This window comes from Mustelus asterias, chromosome 3 (genome assembly GCF_964213995.1).
Source record: "Mustelus asterias chromosome 3, sMusAst1.hap1.1, whole genome shotgun sequence".
NCBI classification, from domain to species: domain Eukaryota; kingdom Metazoa; phylum Chordata; class Chondrichthyes; order Carcharhiniformes; family Triakidae; genus Mustelus; species Mustelus asterias.
The window spans coordinates 158,481,754-158,506,914 of NC_135803.1; the positions used below are offsets into that span (position 1 = coordinate 158,481,754).

General features: G+C 47.4%; 2 protein-coding genes across 4 annotated transcripts in view; both read left to right on the forward strand.

Annotated features, from left to right (window-relative positions):
- qars1 (glutaminyl-tRNA synthetase 1) overlaps positions 1-10,214 on the forward strand; it is a 77,340-nt gene extending 67,126 nt beyond the window's left edge. Inside the window, exons 22-24 of the mRNA XM_078210020.1 lie at positions 3,337-3,403; positions 7,471-7,596; positions 8,764-10,214. Of these exons, the coding sequence (XP_078066146.1) occupies positions 3,337-3,403; positions 7,471-7,596; positions 8,764-8,814 (244 nt within the window). The 3' untranslated portion in view covers positions 8,815-10,214. The remainder of the gene's footprint in view (positions 1-3,336; positions 3,404-7,470; positions 7,597-8,763) is intronic.
- Positions 10,215-19,681: 9,467 nt separating this feature from the next.
- Positions 19,682-25,161, forward strand: part of qrich1 (glutamine-rich 1) — a 53,351-nt gene continuing 47,871 nt past the window's right edge. The window contains exon 1 of one of the 3 annotated variants that reach the window (XM_078210036.1): positions 19,682-19,863. Coding sequence is in view for 1 of the 3 variants with exons in the window: in XM_078210035.1 (XP_078066161.1) it covers positions 21,889-21,960 (72 nt within the window). In the remaining 2 variants the exon portion in view is untranslated. Of the gene's footprint in view, positions 19,864-19,972; positions 20,141-21,757; positions 21,961-25,161 lie in introns of those variants that run through there. The other 2 variants (XM_078210037.1, XM_078210035.1) reach the window with 2 other exon arrangements.

The following is a 25,161-nucleotide window of genomic DNA, read 5'->3' on the forward strand; positions in this document are numbered from 1 at the left end:
GGGGTTACTGATAATGTGACATAAATCCAACATCCCGGTTTAGGCCGTCCTCATGTGTGCGGAACTTGGCTATCAGTTTCTGCTCAGCGACTCTGCGCTGTTGTGTATCGTGAAGGCCGCCTTGGAGAACGCTTACCCGAAGATCCAAGGCTGAATGCCTGTGACTGCTGAAGTGCTCCCCCACAGGAAGAGAACAGTCTTGTCTGGTGATTGTCGAGCGGTGTTCATTCATCCGTTGTCGTAGCATCTGCATGGTTTCCCCAATGTACCATGCTTCGGGACATCCTTTCCTGCAGCGTACCAGGGAGACAACGTTGGCCGAGTTGCGAGAGTAGGTACCGTGTACCTGGTAGATGGTGTTCTCACGTGAGATGATGGCATCCGTGTCGATGATCCGGCACGTCTTGCAGAGGTTGCTGTGGCAGGGTTGAGTGGTGTCTTGGTCACTGTTCTCCTGAAGGCTGGGTAGTTTGCTGCGGACAATGGTCTGTTTGAGGTTGCGCGGTTGTTTGAAGGCAAGAAGTGGGGGTGTGGGGATGGCCTTGGCGAGATGTTCATCTTCATCAATGACTCCTGGATTTGCGGGCTATCCTGTCTGGAGACAATACACATCTCTTTAACCTGTGCTTAATGCTCCCTCCACCCACATTGTCTGTATCTTTAAGATCTGGTTGGCTGTAGGGATTCGCATTCTAATCAGTATTCTGTAACTTGATTTTGTGTCTCTGTGCCCTGTTTGAGAGCAGATTTCCACTCCATCTGACGAAGGAGCAGCGCTCCAAAAGCTAATGGTATTTGCTACCAAATAAACCTGTTGAACTTTAACCTGGTGTTGTTAAAACTCTTACTGTGTCCCCTGATGGTATTCCAGCAGAGCTCTTCAAAGCTGGTGGGCTTTTGCTGACATCAAGACTTATTGATGTTGATGGTGAGGAATTCATCAATAGTGACGTTGTCCAAATCTTGCTGCAAGCAGGTGCAGACTGCTTTATTACCAGAGTTCTGAATGGTACTGAACATTGAATAATCATTAGCAAGAACCGCCATTTCTGACCTGATGAAGGGAAGGTGATTGACGAAGCAGCTGACGGCTGCAGTGGGAATTAGGGGTGGGTAATAAATGCTGACCTCGCCAGCGATGCCCTCATCCCATGAATGAATTTTTAAAAAAGATTGTTGGGCTTAAGACACTACCTTGAGGAACTCCTGCAACGATGTCCCAGGGCTGAGATTGTCCTCCCACAACCACAACCACAACCACCTTCCTTTGTGCTAGGCATGGCTCCAACCGGGCCGTTTTCACTGATTCCCACTGACTTCAGTTTTGCTGAGTTTCCTGAACTAAGCACTGATATCAAGGGCAGTCGTGTTCAGCTCTCTTGTCAATGTTTGGACTGAGGCTGTAATGATGTCCTTACAGAGTCTAAACTGAACATTGGTGAGCAGGTTGTAGCATGCTGCTAACACGTTTGCTCACTTTAATGATTGAGAGAATAAACTAATGGGCAGGACAAATGCGATGGAGAGTGTCCTTGGTATGAAAGTGGGTCTTGGTCACCATAAGGACTGTGTGGCAGTCACTCCTATCAATATTGTCATGAATTGATGCATCTAGAATGGGTAAATTGGTGAGTGTACGGTCAAATAGGCTTCCCTCTCCCATGGATTCTGTTACCACCTGCTGCAGACGCAGTCTGACAGCCATGTCCTTCAGGAATCAGCCAGCTGGATCAATGTGGTGTTACTGTACCACTCTTGGTGATAAGCATTGAAGTCCTCCACCCAGAGAATATTCTGCGTCCTTGCTGCCCTCAGTGCCTCTTCCCAAGTGGTGTTCAACCTGGAGGAATACTGACTGATTTGAGGAAGGATGGTGGGTATTCAGCAGGAGGTTTACTTGTCCATGCTTAACCTGATGCCATGTGACTTCATGAAGTCAATGTTGAGAACTCCCAGGGCAACTCTGTCCTAACTGTACACCACTGTGCCACTGCCTCTGGTGTGTCTGTCCTGCCAGTGGGACAGCTTGTACCTGGTGATGGAGGAGTCTGGGACTGGGATGATTCTGTTAATATTGACTATGTCAGGCTGTTGTTGACGAGTAGCTCTTCCAATGTTAACATGCAGTTGTTAGTCAGTAGACTCTGCTGGGTCAGCTGTGTGCATAACTACTTGGCAGGCAGGTGACGTCACAGGTGGAGAAGGTGGTGAATAAGGCATATGGCATGCTTGCCTTTATAGGACGGGGAATAGAGTACGGGGAATAGAGTATAAAAGTTGGGATCTGATGTTGCAGTTGTATAGAACGTTGGTTCGGCCGCATTTGGAATACTGCGCCCAGTTCTGGTCGCCACACTACCAGAAGGATGTGGAGGCTTTAGAGAGAGTGCAGAGGAGGTTTACCAGGATGTTGCCTGGTATGGAAGGGCTTATTATGAGGAGAGATTGGGTAAACTGGGGTTGTTCTCCCTGGAAAGACGGAGGATGAGGGGTGACCTAATAGAGGTGTATAAAATTATGAAAGGCATAGATAGGGTGAACGGTGGGGAGCTTTTTCCCAGATTGGTGGTGACGTTCACGCGGGGTCATAGGTTCAAGGTGAAGGGGGGGGAGGTTTAACACAGATATCAGAAGGACATATTTTACACAGAGGGTGCTGGGGGCCTGGAATGCGCTGCCAGGCAAGGTGGTGGAGGCGGACACACTGGGAACGTTTAAGACTTATCTAGATAGCCACATGAACGGAGTGGGAATGGAGGGATACAAAAGAATGGTCTAGTTTGGACCAAGGAGCGGCGCGGGCTTGGAGGGCCGAAGGGCCTGTTCCTGTGCTGTACTGTTCTTTGTTCAGTCTGTTCAGCTTGGTTTTTATTTAAACTTTCTGTCGCTGATGATACAACTGAGCAGCTCACTGGGCCATTTCGGAGACAGTTAGGAGTCAACTACATTGCTATGTGGATGTCAGATTTCTTTCCCTGAAGGACATTAGTGAACCAGGTGTGTTGTTATAACAATCCAGTACTTCCCTGATCTCCATTAACGAGACTAGCTTTTTAATTCCAGATGTATTAATTAATATAGCTGCCAAGGTATGATTTGAACTCTGGTCTCTGGATTATGAGTCCAGTAGCATTGTCACCGCATTGCCATTCCTGTTCTTGGCTCAGGGAAGATTGAGTTTTTATTTTGGGGTGGGGTCTGATTCTTCAGGGTAGTAGGGAAGAATTGTTTTGTGGTACTGGAGAATTATTTTACCAGGGAATGTTGTGGGAAGATGCAGGAGCATTTGTTATTTAAAATTGGAATTTAAATCCCTTTTTATTTTGTGTTTTGTAGCTTCCTCCATAAATGTCCTGAGGATGGCAGCGAGGTGCCCGGAGGCTTCCTGAGTGACATTAACCCAGTGAGTATCTACAACTGACCTGTGGACCACGGCTACTGTTCTGTTTGAATAATGGAAGGTTCAGACAGGGTGAAGGAATTGGAGAGTGAGCAGCACTGGGGACTTGGGATAGGTTAAAGGTTCAGAATTAGCCTTTTCTTCTCATCTGCCCAGAAAGGGAAAGGTTTGAAGGTCAGTCACCACTTTCAGGAGGAGCTAAATCATTGGGTGTTGCAGAGGCTTGAGGGTTTGAGAAACATGAGCAGCACAGCTGAAAAGTTTCAGGAAGATTGAGGAAGAAAATTTGATTGAGTCTTCTGGTGAGGTAACGGAGAGGGTTGATAAGGGTAATGACTGAATGTACACGGACTTCCAGAAGGTGTTTGATACATAACAGGCTTGTCAGCACGCTGAAGCTTATGGAATAAACGGGTCAGTGGCAGCGTGGTTCTGGAGTTGGCAGAGTGATAGGAAAAGGGAATATTGGTGAGCAGTTGTTTTTATTCTGGAGGAAGGTTTATGGTGGGTTTCTCCAGGGTCTGAGATCACTGCTTTTATATTGATGACCCAGTCTGGTGTGTACTGGGCACGATTTTTAAAAATTGCAGATGACACAAACCTTGGCAGTATTGTGAAGTGAGGCTTCTAGAGGAGATGGATTAGTGGAGTGGCAGGACAGGTTGAGAAAATGATAAAGGCATATGGGGTACTGGACTTTATGAATAGAACATGGAACATTACAGCGCAGTACAGGCCCTTCGGCCCTCGATGTTGCACGGACCAGTGAACCCAATCTAAAGCCCCTCTAATCTACACTATTCCAATATCATCCATATGTTTATCCAATAACCATTTGAATGCTCTTAATGTTGACGAGTCCACTACTGCTGCAGGCAGGGCATTCCACGCCCTTACTACTCTCTGAGTAAAGAACCTACCTCTGACATCTGTCCTATATCTATCACCCCTCAATTTAAAGCTATGTCCCCTCGTGCTAGCCATCACCATCCGAGGAAAAAGCCTCTCGCTATCCACCCTATCTAATCCTCTGATCATCTTGTATGCCTCTATTAAGTCACCTCTTAACATTCTCTCTAATGAAAACAACCTCAAGTCCCTCAGCCTTTCCTCATAACACCTTCCCACCATACCAGGCAACATCCTGGTAAATCTCTGCACCCTTTCCAACGCTTCCACATCTTTCCTATAATGCGGCGACCAGAACTGTACGCAATACTCCAAGTGCGGCCGCACCAGAGTTTTGTACAGTTGCAGCATGACCTGGCTCCGATACTCAATCCCTCTACCAATAAAAGCTAACACACCGTACGCCTTCTTAACAACCCTATCAACCTGGGTGCCAACTTTCAGGGATCTATGCACATGGACACCCAGATCCCTCTGTTCATCCACACTACCAAGTATTTTACCATTAGCCCAGTACTCTGTATTCCTGTTACTCCTTCCAAAGTGAATCACCTCACACTTTTCCGCATTAAACTCCATTTGCCACCGCTCAGTCCAGCTCTGCAGCTTATCTATGTCCCTCTGTAACCTGCAACATCCTTCCACACTGTCCACAACTCCACCGACTTTAGTGTCATCCGCAAATTTACTAACCCATCCTTCTACGCCCTCATCCAGGTCATTAATAAAAATGACAAACAGCAGTGGTCCTAAAACAGATCCTTGCGGTACACCACTAGTAACTGAACTCCGGGATGAACATTTCCCATCAACCACCATCCTCTGTCTTCTTACAGCTAGCCAATATTCATCCTGGAGTTCAGTTACTAGTGGTGTACCGCAAGGATAAGTTTTAGGACCACTGCTGTTTGTCATTTTTATTAATGACCTGGATGAGGGCGTAGAAGGATGGGTTAGTAAATTTGCGGATGACACTAAAGTCGGTGGAGTTGTGGACAGTGTGGAAGGATGTTGCAGGTTACAGTGGGACATAGATAAGCTGCAGAGCTGGGCTGAGAGGTGGCAAATGGAGTTTAATGCGGAAAAGTGTGAGGTGATTCACTTTGGAAGGAGTAACAGGAATACAGAGTACTGGGCTAATGGTAAGATACTTGGTAGTGTGGATGAGCAGAGAGATCTGGGTGTCCATGTGCATAGATCCCTGAAAGTTGGCACCCAGGTTGATAGGGTTGTTAAGAAGGCGTATGGTGTGTTAGCTTTTATTGGTAGAGGGATTGAGTTTCGGAGCCAGGAGGTCATGTTGCAGCTGTACAAAACTCTGGTGCAGCTGCACTTGGAGTATTGCGTACAGTTCTGGTTGCCGCATTATAGGAAGGATGTGGAAGCATTGGAAAGGGTGCAGAGGAGATTTACCAGAATGTTGCCTGGTATGGTGGGAAGGTGTTATGAGGAAAGGCTGAGGGACTTGAGGTTGTTTTCGTTAGAGAGAAGAAGGTTAAGAGGTGACTTAATAGAGGCATACAAGATGATCAGAGGATTAGATAGGGTGGATAGTGAGAGCCTTTTTCCTCGGATGGTGATGGCTAACACGAGGGGATATAGCTTTAAATTGAGGGGTGATAGATATAGGACAGATGTCAGAGGTAGGTTCTTTACTCAGAGAGTAGTAAGCGTGTGGAATGCCCTGCCTGCAGCAGTAGTGGACTCATCAACATTAAGGGCATTCAAATGGTCATTGGATAAACATATGGATGATATTGGAATAGTGTAGGTTAGAGGGGCTTTAGATTGGTTTCACAGGTCGGCGCAACATTGAAGGCCGAAGGGCCTGTACTGCGCTGTAATGTTCTATGTTCTAGATCACAGAACCCTGAGGTACAGAGGGGTCTAGGTGCCCAGGTACATGAATCAGGAAAGTTTGGTTTGCAGATACAGCAAGTGATTAGGAAGTGAGAGAGAATGTTGTTGTTTATTGCAAGGGGAATGGAATTTCAAAGTAGGGGAGTTTTACTGCAGCTGTACAGGGTATTGGTGAGATCACATCTGGAACACTGTGTAGTTTTGGTCTCCTTATTGAAAAAATATATAATTGTCCAAGAAGGTTCACTTGACTCATTCCTGGGATGAGGGGGTTTACCTTCTGGAGAAAGTTTGAACAAGTTGGAGCTATACCTGCTGGAGTTTGGGAGAACGAGAGGTGATCTTATTGAAACATATCAGATCCTGAGGGGACTTGATCGGGTAGGTACCGGGAGGATGTTTCCACTCAGTCTAGAACCAGATTATACATTTCAAGAATACAAAGACTACCTTTTTAAGACAGGTGAGAATTGTTTTCTCCGAGGGTCTTTAATCTATGGAATTCTCTTCTCCTGAGAATGCTGGAGGGCATTGAATATATTCAAGGCTGAGGTCGACAGATTTTGGATAGACAGGGAGTCAGGGTTATGGGGAGAGTGGAGTTGATCTCATCAAATTCCTTTTTGCTGGCTGGTTGATTTCCACAGTCAGAGAGAGAGTTTTAGATATTTCTGCAAAAGTTGGTTAATTTCCTTTGTGTGGGGGCACTGTTTCCAGTAATGTATCACACTTAGTGTGGAAAACCTCCAGCTGCTTTTATTCACCACACACACACACACGCACACACGCACCGGTGGAGGGGGCCCCAGAAGACACCGGTCCGGCTAGACAATGACACCTGGCTTCTTTGAGATGAGATGCTCGTTATGTTTCTTGTCCGTTATTTCCTCCCTGGCTTTCTTGAACAGCCTGGGATACAATCCATCTGGCCCTGGTGATTTATCCACCGTCAGGGATGTCTGAATCATTTCTTTCCTTAGTGAAGATAGAAACAAAGTACTCATTGGGAACCCTGCCCACATCTTCTGAATCAATCTACAAGTTACCATATATGTCTCTGATGGGCCCTACCCTTTCCTTTGTTATTCTCTTGCTCATAATGTATCGGTAAAGCATTTTTGAGTTTTCCTTGATTTTACCTGCCAATATTTTTTGTAACCTCTCTTTGCTTTCCTAACTTCCTTTTTCACTTCACTTTATTTTCTTTATAGGTGAAAGCTCATGACATATCTGGTCCTGGAAACACTTTAAAGCTACTTCTCTCAGACTTTACAAAATAACTGTGTCCTTTCTCTCTCTAGAACTCCATGAAGGTGATCGACAATGCGATGCTGGATCTATCTGTAAAAAATGCCAAACCACTTGACAAGTTTCAGTTTGAGCGTGTCGGCTATTTCTCAGTGGATTTGGACAGCACTGACCAGAAGGTCAGTATAGTGTTGTATGATAATCAGTGATGCTGCTCATGTGAAGAGCTTGAACTGTAAACAATGTTATGGGGCCTGGTGAAGATGACGATGTATTTACTTCAGTGTCACCATTGGTGTCTCAGTCACCCAGCCACAACCCATCCTCGTGTGAAAGCAGAGTTGCAGCTCAGCTGCCTGAAGGAGCAGCTACTCGACTTTCCTTTTGTTTAATTCACTGATTCACGCAGGAATCCAAGTGCCGGTTTTATATTCCGCAGTCAATTTAAAATTTCCACCTGTGTGTCCTCCCCATGAGCACAGTTCAAGCTTCCCATGAAGCATTTCGTTAGGGTAGTTCCCAGGAGCCAGCCCAGTGGAATATTGGCACAGTGGTCAGCACTGTTGCCTCACAGTTCCAGGGTTCAATTCCAATCTTGGGTCACTGTCTGTGTGGAGTTTGCACGTTCTCCCCGTGTCTGCATGGGTTTTCTCCGGGTGCTCCAGTTTCCTCCCACAGTCCAAAGATCTGTGGGTTAGATGGATTGGCCATGCTAAGTTGCCCCTTAGGTTAGCCATGGGAAAGATGTGGTGTTACAAGGAGAGAGCCTAGGTAAAATGCTCTGTCTGAGAGGCAGTGCAGATTTGATGGGCCGAATGGCCTCTTCTGCACTTTAGGGATTCTATGATTCTTCTCTGATTCATTGTGACTTTTTTTCACTCATTCTTGGAGTGAGGATGTTTCTGGCGAGGGCACCATTTGTTGTCCATAATTAATTGCCTGTGAACCACTGCCTTAAACCTCTGCAGTCGTGTGGTGTAGATACACCCACAGAGCCGTTTGGGAAGGAATTCCGGGAATTTAAACCAGTGACAATGAAGGAATGGCGATATATTTCCAAGTCAGGTTGGTGTGGGGCTTGGAGGGGAATTTGCAAGTGGTGGTGTTCCCACATGTCCTTGGCCTTCTAAATGGTAGAGGTGGTGGGTTTGGAAGGTGCTGTTGCAGGATCCTTGTTGAGTTGCTGCAGTGTATCTTGTACATGGTACGCACGGCAGTGAATGTGTGTCGGTGGTGGAGGGAGTGAGTGTTGAAGGTGATGGTCACATTATTGATCATCCAGCTTCTGCTGAAATGTACCAGTTTCTGCTTGGAGGTAATTCTTGTGGATGTTTCTTCCTCTGCAGTTGGTGTTTAACAGAACTGTGATGTTGAAAGAAGATCCTGGGAAGATCTAAAACGCAACAGGTCCACGTGACTCCGTGTTCAAAACTACGCCCTGATGCTCCAATCTCTGAATTTACCAAAAGACGCATCATTTTCCTGAGCTTCCTGCTGTAAGGGAGAAACCTGCTCATAGCTCCTTGCCCAGAAAATCCAAAAATTAAAGCTCCGTGTTTCAGTTGAAGCAGTGACAGCTTTTCTGCTCAAAAATACCCACACTGTATAAAACTTGGGTAATCTCTCTCCACCCTCACTGATATCGCAAAATCAACTCGGCCTGTGAACCAGATTGAAATCCACAGTCAACAAACTGCAGGAAAATGGACCAATATAATTGATTGGCTGTACTCTGATCAGTTTTAAAAGCCTCAAAAACGTAGGGAAGTAAAGAGGAACAGTGCTGGAATCCAGTGGATCAATCAGCCTGAGAGAGAGACCGAGAGAGAGGCAACTGGTTAATTACCTGGGCCAAGTCTTAGGAGCATTTACTGATCTTTGATTGAGTTGATCTGTGATCTTGCGAACTAATTACTTGTTCAGCTATAATTGAAAGCAGTCGGTATGTTTGTCGGAATGCAGTGGAAGTGCAGTGTCTCAGAAATCTTTGTCCGATTTAAACTATGCAGAACCTTAAAGGGGACAGACAAGGAGCGGGCAACGTTCAATCAGGTCAGTGACTTGAGAGGTGACTAGAGAGATCAGCTGATGCTGTTTCTGCCGTGGTACATTGTTTGGATACCTCAGGTATTTGCACACAAGGTGCTGGTTCACACTTCTATTTCTTTAGCAGCTTCAGTTGTGTGTGAGCTGGAAGAGGACGCTGTTCCCAGCAGTGCTCCACCTGTCTTTTAAACAAGAACGTCTGATCCTTTTGCAGACAGAATGCAAATAAGAGAATCATTGAAGCACTGTGAACTGTAAAGCTGGGAAGATGCCTCGCCGATGTCATGCTTACAAGTTAGGATGTCACATCCACAAACACTCGACTTGTCTCTGTCAAAGATGCAATTAATACAAAAACTGCGGCCTTGTCCCGTTTCACCAACGTGGGTGACACCGCCCCCCCCCCCCAGTAATCACCTACCATGCCTTAAAACATAGTTTCACTGCTTCCTCAGTGTTCCTATACAACCTGAGTAATATAACTCCCCCCGCTCTCTCCCCCCGCTTTTTTCCCCCCCCCTTTCTTTTTCCTCCCCCTCTTTCTTTCTCCCCCCTCTTTCTTTCTCCCCCCCTTTCTTTCTCCCCCCCCCTCCTTTCTTTCTCCCCCCCCCCTTTCTTTCTCCCCCCCCCCTTTCTTTCTCCACCACCCCATCACTGCTATTGTTCAACTACACGTTACCAGAGCAACAAGAGGATTAATGTTGGGCTTTGTAACAGGTTTGCTGAAATAAAACATGTTTGTTCTGATGATGATGATGTTGCTGTGGGTAAGATACCTGACTGATTCTGTCCAACTCTGTCACATTGCTATTTTGCTCATTCTGTGCTGTACAAAGTCTCAGTTAAACTGGAGACTCTCAACAATCTCACAGCAAACTAACAGGAAGCTCTTGGAGAGCCAACGGCAGAACTTTAAGATCCTCCTCTTTGGCTCTCTGCTACTCAGTAGCTCAGTGCTGCGTTTATCTGGAAGAACTCTGCATGCTGCAAACTGATAGAGGTCCAGCTGACAGAGACCATGAGGAACATCTCAGGATCAATCTGGTCCACAAATGTACACTGGCTCCCTGTACTCTGCAGCATTGCGCCATCACAAATCCATCCTAAAACCAGCACAGCACGATTGCTGGAAAGAGAGCACAGAAATCCACACCTGCCACTGGGAGCCAACATCACCTCCCACCCAACAAACAACCTCATCGCAAAGTGGCCAATCTGGACCAACGTGCCTGAGCCAGGCAGGTTTCTGCAGGCCTGTGACACGATGCCAACCACTCGGCCCAGAATCAGCACCTGGTTGATGATCCCAAGTTGGAGATCCCAGGCTTTGACCTTCCGAGCGACGAATGGGTCAAACTGAACAGTGGAGCCTGATCCTGCATAAACAACCTCTTCCACTGAGGACATTGTGATTCATCCCTGTGTAACTGTGGCAAAGTACAAACCATGCTGCATATACCTATGCTTCAGTGGCAGTCTCTTTACCCTACACCAGGTTGAATTTCAAATTTGACACCTAGCTATTCAGTGTATATGGTAGTGGTGGTTCTGATGGTTCTGCTGCAGTGAGCCACCAAACCGTCAAAAAGAATGAAGATCAAAGCAGCGCTGTGAATGTTGGAATTGCACAGCAAGTGGATCAGCTGGTGTAGAGGCAACCTGGCTCTGACTCTGAGGGAGTGCAGTATTTTCAAACAATTGACAGCTTTACTTTAGGATGCTGATTGCCTTGCTGCAGGTTGCTACTGATGGGTGTGTCTCACTGTCCCTTCATCGCTGGGACATTCCCTCTTGAATACATGTCGTGGGAGCAGCTTCACCATGCAGACTGGAGCAGTGTAAGATGGCAGCTGGCCACCATCTTTGAAACCTGCGATGGACAACATTAAAAACCCTGCCACTGATATCTGTGACTGGAAAATGAATTTTCAAAAAAACGCTAGCTTATCAGATTCCTTTTCTCATCATTGGTCTTGCCTGCTGCATTTCGCTGACATTTGTTTCTGCAATGTAATCTGACCCAACAAACCATCAGTGAGAGTGAACGTTATAAACCACAGGTCAAAGAACAAAGAAAATTACAGCACAGGAACAGGCCCTTCGGCCCTCCAAGCCTGCACCGACTTAACTAAAACTCCCTACCCTTCCGGGGACCATATCCCTCTATTCCCATCCTATTCATGTACTTGTCAAGATGCCCCTTAAAAGTCACTACTGTATCCGTTTCCACTACCTCCCCTGGCAACAAGTTCCAGGCACCCACTACTCTGTAAAAAAATCTGCCTCGTACATCTCCTTTAAACCTTGCCCCTCGCACCTTAAACGTGTGCCCCCTAGTAATTGACTCTTCCACCCTGGGAAAAAGCTTCTGACTATCCACTCTATCCATGCCTCTCATAATCTTGTAGACTTCTATCAGGTTGCCCCTCAACTTCTGTCGCTCCATGAGAACAAACCAAGTTTCTCCAACCTCTCCTCATAGCTAATGCCCTCCATATCAGGCAACATCCTGGTAAATCTTTTCTGTACCCTCTCCAAAGCCTCCACATCCTTCTGGTAGTGTGGTGACCAGAATTGAACACTATATTCCAAGTGCGGCCTAACTAATGTTCTATAAAGCTGCAACATGACTTGCCAATTTTTAAACTCAATACCCCGGCCAATGAAGGCAAGCATGCCGTAAGCCGCCTTGACTACCTTCTCCACCTCCATTGCCACTTTCAGTGACCTGTGTACCTGTACACCCAGATCCCTTTGCCCATCAATACTCTTAAGGATTCTGCCATTTACTGTATGTTTCCTATCTGTATTAGACCTTCCAAAATGCATTACCTCACACTTGTCCGGATTAAACTCCATCTACCATCTCTCCGCCCAAGTCTCCAACTGATCTATATCCTGCTGTATCCTCTGATGGTCCTCATCGCTTTCCGCAAATCCACAAACCTTTGTGTCGTCCGCAAACTTACTAATCAATCCAGTTACATTTTCCTCCAAATCATTTATATATATTACAAACAGCAAAGGTCCCAGCACTGATCCCTGAGGAACGCCACTTGTCACAGCCCTCCATTCAGAAACGCACCCTTCCACTGCTACCCTCTGTCTTCAGAGCAAGACAAACATCTCCATAAAGTACCAAATAGTTAGATAAACCTCGGGGGAGATCTTCGGTCACGTCAATTTAGAAGATCCAAAATAGAATTAAACCCTGCTCTCTATGACTCTGACTCCTGCTCAAAAACCTCCTCTGGGTGAAGAAGCTTTTCCTTACATCTGCTCTAAACCTCCCCTTATCTTAAATTTCTGCCCCCTGGTCATTGATCCTTCCACCAAGGGGAAAAGTTTCTTCCTGTCTACTCCATCTGTGTCCCTCCATAATTTTCTACATCTCAATCATGTCCCCCTCAGTTTCCTTTGATCCAAGGAAAACAACCCCAGTCTGTCCAATCCCTCTTCATCACTAAAACTCTTCAGCACAGGCAACATTCTGGTAAGTTTTCTCTGCACCTTTTCCAATGCTAAAACCTCCCTCCTATAATGGGGATTCCAGAACTGCACACAGTAGTCGACAGTAGGCCACAGTAGCTGTGACCTAATCAATGCTTTATAGAGTTAGGAACACAGGAACAGGAGTAGACCATTCAGCCCCTCAAGCCTGTTCCAGCATTTAACGAGATCATGGCTGATCTGTGGCCTAACTCCATATCCCTGCCTTTGGTCCATATCCCTTAATGCCTTTGGCTTAACAAAAAATTAAACATCTCAAATTTAAAATGAACAACTGATCTAGTATCAACTGCCTTTTGTGGTTAGCTAAGCTCTATCCATGATCTACTACCCCCTACACCATGAGCACTTTTTGAAATAACTGTTGATATGGCACCTTGTCAAATGTCTTTTGGAAATCCAAGTACACCACGTGTTGCTTAATAAATTCGTTTAATCCAATTTCCCTTTCACAAAACCACGCTGACTCTGCATGATGACATTGGGATTTTCTACGTGCCCCGCTATAACCTCTTTAATGATCAATTCTAGCATTTTTCCTACGACAGATGTTAGGCTAACTGGGTGGTAGTTTCCTGCTTTCTGCCTATCTCCTTTCTTGAATAGATGACTTACATTTACCATTATCCAATCTGGTGGAGCTTTACCAAAATTGAGGGAATTTTGGAAAATGAAAATTAATAGAACATAGAACAGTACAGCACAGAACAGGCCCTTCGGCCCACGATGTTGTGCCGAGCTTTATCAGCAGCCAATTATTTTAAGATTCTTGGGTGAAACTGAAGTCCATCTGTCAGCTTATATTTCCAATAATTTTCTCAGCACCTTTTGTCCTGCCATTGGCCCTGCCTCCAGATGCCCAGTTTTCTACTCTTTGGAATTTACTCCCTAAAAATTACCACCTTTTTCAAAACTCATCAAGCCCTTGATCAACTCTCCATATTGTTCCCTTGCCAACTCAGCATCTGTTTTCCTAGCACTTTGTCTTGTCACTGTAATTGGCCTGACTGTGATGAAAGATAAAGTAGCAAGGGTTCCTGGTCCTGAGGTTAGAGCACTCAGATCCTGCGCGGATCAGCTAGTGAGATTATTCAGACATCTTCAACCTCTCTACAATAATCTGAGGTCCCTATCTGCTTCAGGAAGATGACCATCATCCCAGTAACAAAGAAAAGCCAAGCACGTGCCTTGATGACTGTCATCCAGTGGCTTTGACATCCATCATTATCAAGTGCTTTGAAAGGTTAGTCATGGCACAAATCAATTCTAGCCTCCCGGATTGCCTGGGTCCACTACAGTTCGACACTGCTGGAACAGCAGACACCATCTCCCTGGCCCAGCACTCAACCCTGGAACACCTAGATAACAAAGACACCTATGTCAGACTCCTATTCATAGACTACAGCTCAGCCTTCAACACCATTATTCCTATGGAACTCATCTCCAAACTCTGTGGCCTGGGCTCCTCCCTCTGCAACTGAATCCTAGACTTCCTAACCCACAGACCACAATCAGTAAGGATAGGCAACAACACCACCTCCACGATCATCTTCAACACCATTGCCCCCACAAGGCTGTTCTCAGCTCCTTACTATACTCCTCACACCTATGACTGTGTGGCCAAATTCCCCCCCTTCTTGATTTTCAAGTTTGCTGACAACACCACCGGAAAATCTCAGCAGGTCTGACAGCATCTGTGGAGGGAGAATAGAGCCAATGTTTTGAGTCTGGATGTCCCTTCGTCAGAGCTGAGGACAAAGGAAATCGGAAAAGATTTTCCAGCATTTTCTGTTTTTGTTTCAGATTCCAGCATCTGCAGTATTTTGCTTTTTGGATAATGACAAATCTGTTTATTTAGTGACATTGGTTAAGGGATCAATAAGGACCAGGACACCAGGTTATGTGATATTGGAACTAAGGCCAGGTAAATAACAAGATAACAAGGATACCTGTGTCAGACTCCTATTCATTGACTACAGCTCAGCCTTCAACACCATTATTCCCATGAAACTCCTCTGTAAATTCCGTGGCCTGGGCCTCGGCACCTCCTTCTGTGACTAGATCCTGAACTTCCTAACTCTCAGATCACAATCAGCAAGGATAGGCAACAACACCTCCACGATCATCCTCAACACCGGTGCCTCACAAGGCTGTGTTCTCAGCCCCCTACTATACTCCTTCTACACCTATGACTGTGTGGCCAAATTCCCCTCCAATTCGATTTTCAAGTTTGCTGACGACACCACCGTAGTGGGTCGGATCTCAAACAATGACGAGACAGAGTACAGGAATGAGATAGAGAATCTGGTGAACTGGTGCTGCAACAATGATCTCTCCCTCAATGTCAACAAGGCGAAGGAGATAGTCATCGACTCCAGGAAGCGTAAAGGAGAACATGCTCCTGAGTACATCAACGGGGACGAAGTAGAAATGGCTGAGAGCTTCAAGCTTTTAAGTGTTCAGATCACCAACAACCTGTCCTGGTCCTGCATGTCAACGCTATAGTTAAGAAAGCCCCACCAATGTCTCTACTTTCTCAGAAGACTAAGGAAATTTGGCATGTCAGCTACGACTCTTACCAACTTTTATAGATGCACCTTAGAAAGCATTCTTTCTGGTTATATCACAGCTTGGTATGGGCTCCTGCTCTGTCCAAGGCCGCAAGGAATTACAAAAGGTCGTGAATGTTGCCCAATCCATCACGCAAACTAGCCTCCCATCCATTGACTCTGTCTACACTTCCCGCTGCCTCGGCAAAGCAGCCAGCATAATTAAGGACCCCACGCACCCCAGACATTCTCTCTTCCACCTTCTTCCGTCGGGAAAAAGATACAAAAGTCTGAGGTCACATACCAACCGACTCAAGAACAGCTTCTTTCCTGCTGCTGTCAGACTTTTGAATCGACCTACCTTGCATTAAGTTGATCTTTCTCTACACCCTAGCTATGACTGTAACACATTCTGCGCTCTCTCCTTTCCTTCTCTATGAACAGTGTGCTTTGTCTGTATAGTGCGCAAGAAATAATACTTTTCACTGTATGTTAATACATGTGAAATAATAAATCAAAATCAAATCATGAGGTATCTATATTTGAACATCTGACCCACAGCACAAGACAATTATTAGTGTGGGATGCAGATGGGATAATAGCTAGAGTGAGAGGGGGGTAGAACCATGTGAGAAGAACCAGAACCCAAATTGCAATTAATTCAATCTCTGTAAAGGCAGTTGGTGCTCGCAAGCTGTTATTTTGAGTTATTTTTGTTAGTTTTTTTACTATTTGACAAAGCTTTTGTCTTCTAGCATCTTTGATAATATCAGGATTTTCGGAACTGCTTTACGGCTAATAAAAGTGTAGTTACTGAAGTAATGTAGCAAACTTGTGTGCAGCAAAATTCCATAAACAACAATACGATAATGACAAAAACAGAAAATGCTGGAAAATCTCAGCAGGTCTGACAGCATCTGTGGAGAGAGAATAGAGCCGATGTTTTGAGTCTAGATGCTGAGGGCAAAGGAAATCGGAAAACATTTTCCAGCATTTTCTGTTTTTGTTTCAGATTCCAGCATCTGCAGTATTTTGCTTTTTGGATAATGACAAATCTGTTTATTTAGTGACATTGGTTAAGGGATCAATAAGGACCAGGACACTAGGTTGTGTGTCTGGAACAAGCTGCCAGAGGTAGTAGTAGAGGTGGGTACAATTTTATCTTTTAAAAAGCATTTAGATAGTTACATGAGTCTGATGGGTATAGAGGGATATCGGGCAATTGGGATTAGCTTAGGGTTTTAAAAAGAAATAAGGGCAGCATAGACAAGTTGGGCCGAAGGGTCTGTTTCCATGCTGTAAATCTCTATGACTATGTGATATTGGAACTAAGGCCAGGTAAATAACAAGATAACAAGGACACCTATGTCAGACTCCTATTTATTGACTACAGTTCAACCTTCAACACCATTATTCCCATGAAACTCATCTCCAAACCCCGTGGCCTGGGCCTCGGCACCTCCTTCTGTGACTGGATCCTGAACTTCCTAACTCACAGACCACAATCAGTAAGGACAGGCAACAACACCTCCTCCACGATCATTCTCAACACTTGTGCCCCACAAGGCTGTGTTCTCAGCCCCCTACTATACTCATAGAAACATAGAAAAACTACAGCACAAACAGGCCCTTTGGCCCACAAGTTGTGCCGAACACATCCCTACCTTCTCGACCTACCTATAACCCTCCATCCTATTAAGCTCCATGTACTCATCCAGGAGTCTCTTAAAAGACCCTATTGAGTTCACCTCCACCACCACTGACGGCAGCCGATTCCACTCGCCCACCACCCTCTGTGTGAAAAACTTCCCCCTAACATCTCCCCTGTACCTACCCCCCAGCACCCTAAACCTGTGTCCTCTCGTAGCAGCCATTTCCACCCTGGGAAAAAGCCTCTGAGAGTCCACCCGATCTATGCCTCAACATCTTATACACCTCTATTAGGTCTCCTCTCATCCTTCGTCTCTCCAAGGAGAAAAGACCGAGCTCCCTCAGCCTATCCTCATAAGGCATGCCACTCAATCCAGGCAACATCCTTGTAAATCTCCTCTGCACCCTTTCAATCTTTTCCACATCCTTCCTGTAATGAGGCGACCAGAACTGAGCATAGTACTCCAAGTGGGGTCTGACGAGGGTCTTATATAGCTGCATCATTATCCCCGGACTCCTAAACTCAATCCCTCGATTGATAAAGGCCAGCACACCATATGCCTTCTTAACCACCTTCTCCACCTGCGGGGCCGATTTCAGAGTCCTATGGACCCGGACCCCAAGGTCCTTCTGATCCTCTACAGTACTAAGAGTCTTTCCCTTTATATTGTACTCCTTCATCCCATTTGACCAACCAAAATGGACCACGATGCATTTATCTGGGTTGAAGTCCATCTGCCACTTCTCCGCCCAGTCTTGCATCCTATCAATGTCCCTCTGTAACTTCTGACATCCCTCCAGACTATCCACAACCCCACCAACCTTTGTGTCGTCGGCAAACTTACCAACCCATCCCTCCGCTTCCTCATCCAGGTCATTTATGAAAATGACAAACACCAAGGGTCCCAGAACAGATCCCTGGGGCACACCACTGGTGACCGACCTCCATTTAGAAAAAGACCCATCTATACCCACTCTCTGCCTACTTTGGGCAAGCCAGTTCTGGATCTACAGGGCAGCAGCCCCTTGGACCCCATGCTCTCTCACTTTTTCTAGAAGCCTTGCATGGGGGACCTTATCGAACGCCTTGCTAAAATCCATATAAACCACATCTACCGCCTTCCCTTCGTCAATGTGTTTAGTCACATTTTCGAAGAACTCCACCAGGCTCGTAAGGCACGATCTGCCCTTGACAAAGCCATGCTGAGCATACTAAACCTCTCTAAATGCTCATATATCCTGTCCCTCAGGATCTTCTCCATCAGTTTACCAACGACTGAGGTTAGACTCACCGGACGGTAATTACCTGGGCTATCCCTATTCCCCTTCTTGAAAATAGGAACCACATCCGCAATCCTCTGGCACCTCTCCCATCTCCATCGACTCCTTATACGTATATGACTGTGTGGCCAAATTCCCCTCCAATTCGATTTTCAAATTTGCTGACGACACCACCATAATGGGTCGGATCTCAAACAATGATGAGACAGAGTACAGGAATGAGATAGAGAATCTGGTGAACTGGTGGGACGACAATAATCTCTCCCTCAATGTCAACAAAACGATGGAGATGGTCATCGACTTCAGGAAGTGTGAAGGAGAACATGCTCCTGTGTACGTCAACAGGGACGAAGTACAAAGGGTCGAGAGCTTCAAGTCCTTAGATGTACAGATCACCAACAACTCTATGAATGGTGTTTTTTCTGCCTAGCGTGCAAGAAAAAATTATTTTCACTGTATGCTAATACATGTGACAATAATACAGCCAGGCACTTGGTGAATGGTAGCACCGGCTGGAAGGGCTGAATGGCCTCTGTCTGTACCTGGCAGACCCGTACTAAACCTCGCCGAGACCTGCGGAGCGGGAGCAGCGCTGATTGGCTGCGGAGCGGGAGCAGCGCTGATTGGCTGCGGAGCGGGGGCGGCGCTGATTGGCTGCAGGAGGGTGGGTGGCGCTGATTGGCTGCGGAGCGGGGGCGGTGCTGATTGGCTGCAGGAGGGGGGCGGCGCTGATTGGCTGCGGGAATGGGCGGCGCTGATTGGCTGCAGAACAGTGGCGGTGCTGATTGGCTGCGGGAGGGTGGGCGGCGCTGATTGGCTGCGGGAGGATGGGTGGCGCTGATTGGTTGCGGAGCGGGGGCAACACTGATTGGTTGCAGGAGGCTGGGTGGCGCTGATTGGCTGAGGGAGGGTGGGCAGCACTGATTGGCTGCAGAGCGGGGCAGCGCTGATTGGCTGCGGGAGGGTGGGCGGCGCTGATTGGCTGCGGGAGGGTGGGCGGCGCTGATTGGCTGCGGGAGGGTGGGCGGCGCTGATTGGCTGCGGGAGGGTGGGCGGCGCTGATTGGCTGCGGGAGGGTGGGCGGCGCTGATTGGCTGCGGGAGGGTGGGCGGCGCTGATTGGCTGCGGGAGGGTGGGCGGCGCTGATTGGCTGCGGGAGGGTGGGCGGCGCTGATTGGCTGCGGGAGGGTGGGCGGCGCTGATTGGCTGCGGGAGGGTGGGCGGCGCTGATTGGCTGCGGGAGGGTGGGCGGCGCTGATTGGCTGCGGGCGGGCTGGCTGTAAGATGGCGCTGTGTGAGATTTAGAGGGAAAGAGAAGAATAGAGAGAGAGCGGAGCGGCCCCGGGACCGGCACCGGGAGGGAGCCCGGCACAGGGACAGGGGGGAGCACACACACCGCCGCGGGCTCAGGTAAGCGGGCCCGGGCTGCGGGCCGGCTGCAGCGGGCGAACGGACTTGGGTGTCGGCGGCGGGGCCCCGGGCGGGCTTTTGGGCCGAGAGGCGCGCGCTGGGCCCCGGAGGGGGGGGCGGCGGGAGAGTCGTGCGCGCGCGCTCCAGGCTCCAGCGCGCGACGCCCCGGGCGTGCACGACCCCGCGGATACGCGCTGACGTCAGGGCCTCGGGCGGGATCGTGGCTCCGGCCGACACCGAGGATCCAGTAGGCCGCAGGCCCGCCTGCCTGCCCGGGGTGAGCCGGGGAAGGAGCGGGGCGGGGGGAAGCCGCGGGCGGCGGGTTGGTGTCTCATTGCCCGCGGGGAGCGGCTCTGGGCAGCGCCCCCCCCCCCCGGGGCCCCTCAGCCCCCCACAGGCAGTGAGGGAATCTGCGCTGCTCTTCAGCCCGGGCTGGAGCAGCCTTTTATTTAATGGGATGTGGGCGCCACTGGCGAGGCCGACACTGACATCTGAACATTCAGGAGCAGGAGGCCATTCGGCCATGACCCAGCTTCTACCTCTCTGGGCAAATGGTTTGATTTATTGTCACATTATTAACATGCAGTGAAAAGTATTGTTTCCTGCGCGCTAAACAGACAAAACATACCGTTCATAGAGAAGGAAAGGGGAGAGTGCAGAATGTAGCGTTACAGTCATAGCTCGGGTGCAGAGAAAGATCAACTTAATGCGAGGCAGGTCCATTCAAAAGGGGCGGCACGGTGGCACAGTGGTTCGCACTGCTGCTTCACAGCTCCAGGGTCCCGGGTTCGATTCCCGGCTCGGGTCACTGTCTGTGTGGAGTTTGCACATTCTCCCCGTGTCTGCGTGGGTTTCCTCCGAGTGCTCCGGTTTCCTCCCACAGTCCAAAGATGTGCGGGTTAGGTTGATTGGCCAGGTTAAAATTGCCTCTTAGTGTCTTGAGATGGGTAGGTTAGAGGGATTAGTGGGTAAATATGTAGGGATATGGGGTAGGGCCTGGGTGGGATTGTGGTCGGTGCAGACTCGATGGGCCGAATGGCCTCCTTCTGCACTGTAGGGTTTTTATGTAAAAGTCTGACAGCAGCAGGGAAGAAGCTGTTCTTGAGTCGGTTGGTACGTGACCTCAGACTTTTGTATCTTTTTCCTGAAGGAAGAAGGTGGAAGAGAGAATGTCCGGGGTACGTGGGGTCCTCAATTATGCTGGCTGCTTTGCCGAGGCAGCAGGAAGTGTAGACAGAGTCAATGGATGGGAGGCTGGCTTGCGTGATGGATTGGGCTACATTCACAACCTTTTGTAGTTTCTTGCGGTCTTGGGCAGAGCAGGAACCATACCAAGCTGTGGTACAACCAGAAAGAATGCGTTCTATGGGAGTTCTAGCGGACATGCCAAGTTTCCTTCATCTCCTGAGAAAGTGCAGGCATTGGTGGGCTTTCTTTAGTATAGCATCAATGTGAAGGGACCAGGACAGGTTGTTCGTGATTTGGACACCTAGAAAATTGAAGCTCTCCACTATTTCCACTTTCCTGAAGTCGATGACTATCCTTCATCTTACTGACATCAAGGGAAAGATTATTGCTGGCTCGGCCAACATTTATTACCCATTCCAAATTGCCCTTGAGAAAGTAGTGCTGAGCTGCCTTTTTGAACTGCTGCAGTCCCTGTGGTGCAGGTACATCCTGTGGTGTTTGGTATTTGCTACCAAATAAACCTGTTGGACTTTAACCTGATGTTGTTAAAACTCTTAGTGTGTAGGTACACCCTCAGTGCTGGTAGGAAGGAAGTTCCAGGATTGTGACCCAGCAACAGTGAAGGAACAGTCGATACACTTTGAAGTCAGGGTGGTTTGTGGCTTGGAGGGAAACTTCCAGTGATGGTGTTCCCATATGTCTGCAGCCCTTGTCCATCTAGGGGAAAGCGGTGCTGGGTTTGAAAAATGCTGTCAGAGGAGCCGTGGTGAATTGCTGCAGTGCATCTGGTAAATGGTGCCTACTGCTGTTAATGTGCATTGGTGGTGGAGGCAGTGAATGTTTGTGGATGGGGTGCCAATCAGGCAGGCAGCATTGTCCTTCCTGAGTATTGGAGCTGCACTCATCCAGGTAAGTGAAATGTGTACCATCACACTCCTGACTTATGCCTTGTAGATTGTGGGCAGGCTTTGGGGAATCAGGAGGTGAGTTACTTGCCACAGGATTCCCAGTCTTTGATCTGCTTTTGTAGCCACAGTATTTTTATATAGAGTCATAGAGGTTTACAGCATGGAAACAGGCCCTTCGGCCCAACTTGTCCATGCTGCCCTTTTTTTTAAAAAACCCCTAAGCTAATCCCAATTGCCCGCATTTGGCCCATATCCCTCTATACCCATCGTACCCGTGTAACTATCTAAATGCTTTTTAAAAGATACAATTGTACCGGCCTCTACTACTACCTCTGGCAGCTTGTTCCAGACACTCACCACTCTCTGTGGGAAATAATTGCCCCTCTGGACACTTTTGTATCTCTCCCCTCTCGCCTTAAACCTATAGAACATAGAACATTACAGCGCAGAACAGGCCCTTCGGCCCACGATGTTGCACCGACCAGTTAAAAAAAAAAAAAAACTGTGACCCTCCAACCTAAACCAATTTCTTTTCGTCCATGAACCTATCTACGGATCTCTTAAACGCCCCCAAACTAGGCGCATTTACTACTGATGCTGGCAGGGCATTCCAATCCCTCACCACCCTCTGGGTAAAGAACCTACCCCTGACATCGGTTCTATAACTACCCCCCCTCAATTTAAAGCCATGCCCCCTCGTGCTGGATTTCTCCATCAGAGGAAAAAGGCTATCACTATCCACCCTATCTAAACCTCTAATCATCTTATATGTTTCAATAAGATCCCCTCTTAGCCGCCGCCTTTCCAGCGAAAACAATCCCAAATCCCTCAGCCTCTCCTCATAGGATCTCCCCTCCATACCAGGCAACATCCTGGTAAACCTCCTCTGCACCCTCTCCAAAGCCTCCACATCCTTCCTGTAATGTGGGGACCAGAACTGCACACAGTACTCCAAGTGCGGCCGCACCAGAGTTGTGTACAGTTGCAACATAACGCTGCGACTCCTAAATTCAATCCCCCTACCAATAAACGCCAAGACACCATATGCCTTCTTAACAACCTTATCTACTTGATTCCCAACTTTCAGGGATCTATGCACACATACACCTAGATCCCTCTGCTCCTCCACACTATTCAAAGTCCTCCCGTTAGCCCTATACTCAACACATCTGTTATTCCTACCAAAGTGAATTACCTCACACTTCTCCATCCGCCACCTCTCGGCCCAACTTTGCAACCTGTCTAAGTCTTCCTGCAAACTACGACACCCTTCCTCACTGTCTACCACACCACCGACTTTGGTGTCATCAGCAAATTTGCTAATCCACCCAACTATACCCTCATCCAGATCATTAATAAATATTACAAACAGCAGTGGCCCCAAAACAGATCCCTGAGGTACACCACTTGTAACCGCACTCCATGATGAATATTTACTATCAACCACCACCCTCTGTTTCCTATCCGCTAGCCAATTCCTGATCCAATTTCCTAGATCACCCCCAATCCCATACATCTGCATTTTCTGCAGAAGCCTACCATGGTGAACCTTATCAAACGCCTTCTAGTTTTAGACTCCCCTGCCTTATGCCTTCTAGTTTTAGACTCCCCTACCTTTGGGAAAAGATATTGACTATCTACCTTGTCTATGCCCCCTCATTATTTTATAGACCTCTATAAGGTCACCCCTCAGCCTCCTACGCTCCAGAGAGGAAAGTCCCAGTCTATTCAGCCTCTTCTTATAACTCAAACCATCAAGTCCTGGTAGCATTCGAGTAAATCTTTTCTGCACTCTTTCTAGTTTAATAATATCCTTTCTATAATAGGGTGACCAGAATTGCACACAGTATTCCAAGTGTGGCCTTACCAATGTCTTGTACAACTTCAACAAGACGTCCCAACTCCTGTATTCACTGTTCTGACCGATGAAACCAAGCATGCCGAATGCCTTCTTCACCACTCTGTCCACCTGTGACTCCACTTTCAAGGAGCTATGAACATGTACCCCTAGATCTCTTTGTTCTGTAACTCTCCCCAACGCCCTACCATTAACTGAGTAAGTCCTGCCCTGGTTCAATCTACCAAAATGCATTTGTCTAAATTAAATTCCATCTGCCATAATATAGCTAGCCCAGTTCTGTTTCCGGTCAGTGGTAACCTCCTAGGATGTTGGTTGGGGATTCAGCGTTGGTAATGCCATTGAATGTCATGGGGTGATGGTTAGATTCTCCCTCGTCGGAGATGGTCATTGCCTGGCACTTGTGTGGCGCAAATGTTACTTGTCCAGGTCTTGTTGCAATTGACATGGAGTGCTTCAGTAACTGAGCAGTCATGAATGTATGTTTTGTCCTCTTGGTTCCCTTGCCTGCTGCAAATCCAGTCTTGCAACAATGTCCTTAGTGGTGCTACTGAACCACTTTGGGTGGGGACTTCAATGTCCATCACCAAGAGTATATTCTGTGTTGCTACCCTCATCTGAGTATTAAAGGAGCGTCCCTTCACCTCGAGTTCTAGTCTCTCCGACTAATGGAAACATCCTCTCCATGTCCACTCTATCTAGACCTCTCAGGTAACTTCTTCAAATGAGAACCAAGTGAAGTACAACGATGTGAGAGAGAAAGTGAAGAGGAAAATAGGACTGGCAGAAAAAAATGGGAATAAAATGGAAGTTAACACTAATGGGAAATCTTTTCTGGCATATAAATAGTAGTCATGATGTGGAGATGCCGGCGTTGGACTGGGGTAAACCACTCACCTGAAGAAGGGGCTTAGAGCTTCGAAAGCTTGTGTGGCTTTTGCTACCAAATAAACCTGTTGGACTTTAACCTGGTGTTGTTAAACTTCTTACTATGTAAATAGTAAGCAGGTAGTGCAGGGCAAGGCAATAATAAGGAAGAGGATGCTGACAAAATATCAGTAGAAGCAGAGATGATAGAGGATAGGATGCAAATTGCTAAAGGAATATATCATAGAATACCCACAGCAGAGAAGGGGGCCATTCCGCACATCGAGTCTGCACTGATCATCATCCCACCCAGGCCCTAGTCCCACAACCCCTTATTTACTCTATTAATCCCCTTGATACTCGGCTTAATTTAGCACGGCCAAGTCACCTGACTCGCACATCTTTGCCGTGTGGGAGGAAACCGGAGCACCTGGAGGAAACCCACGCAGACACGGGAGAACGTGCAAACTCCACACA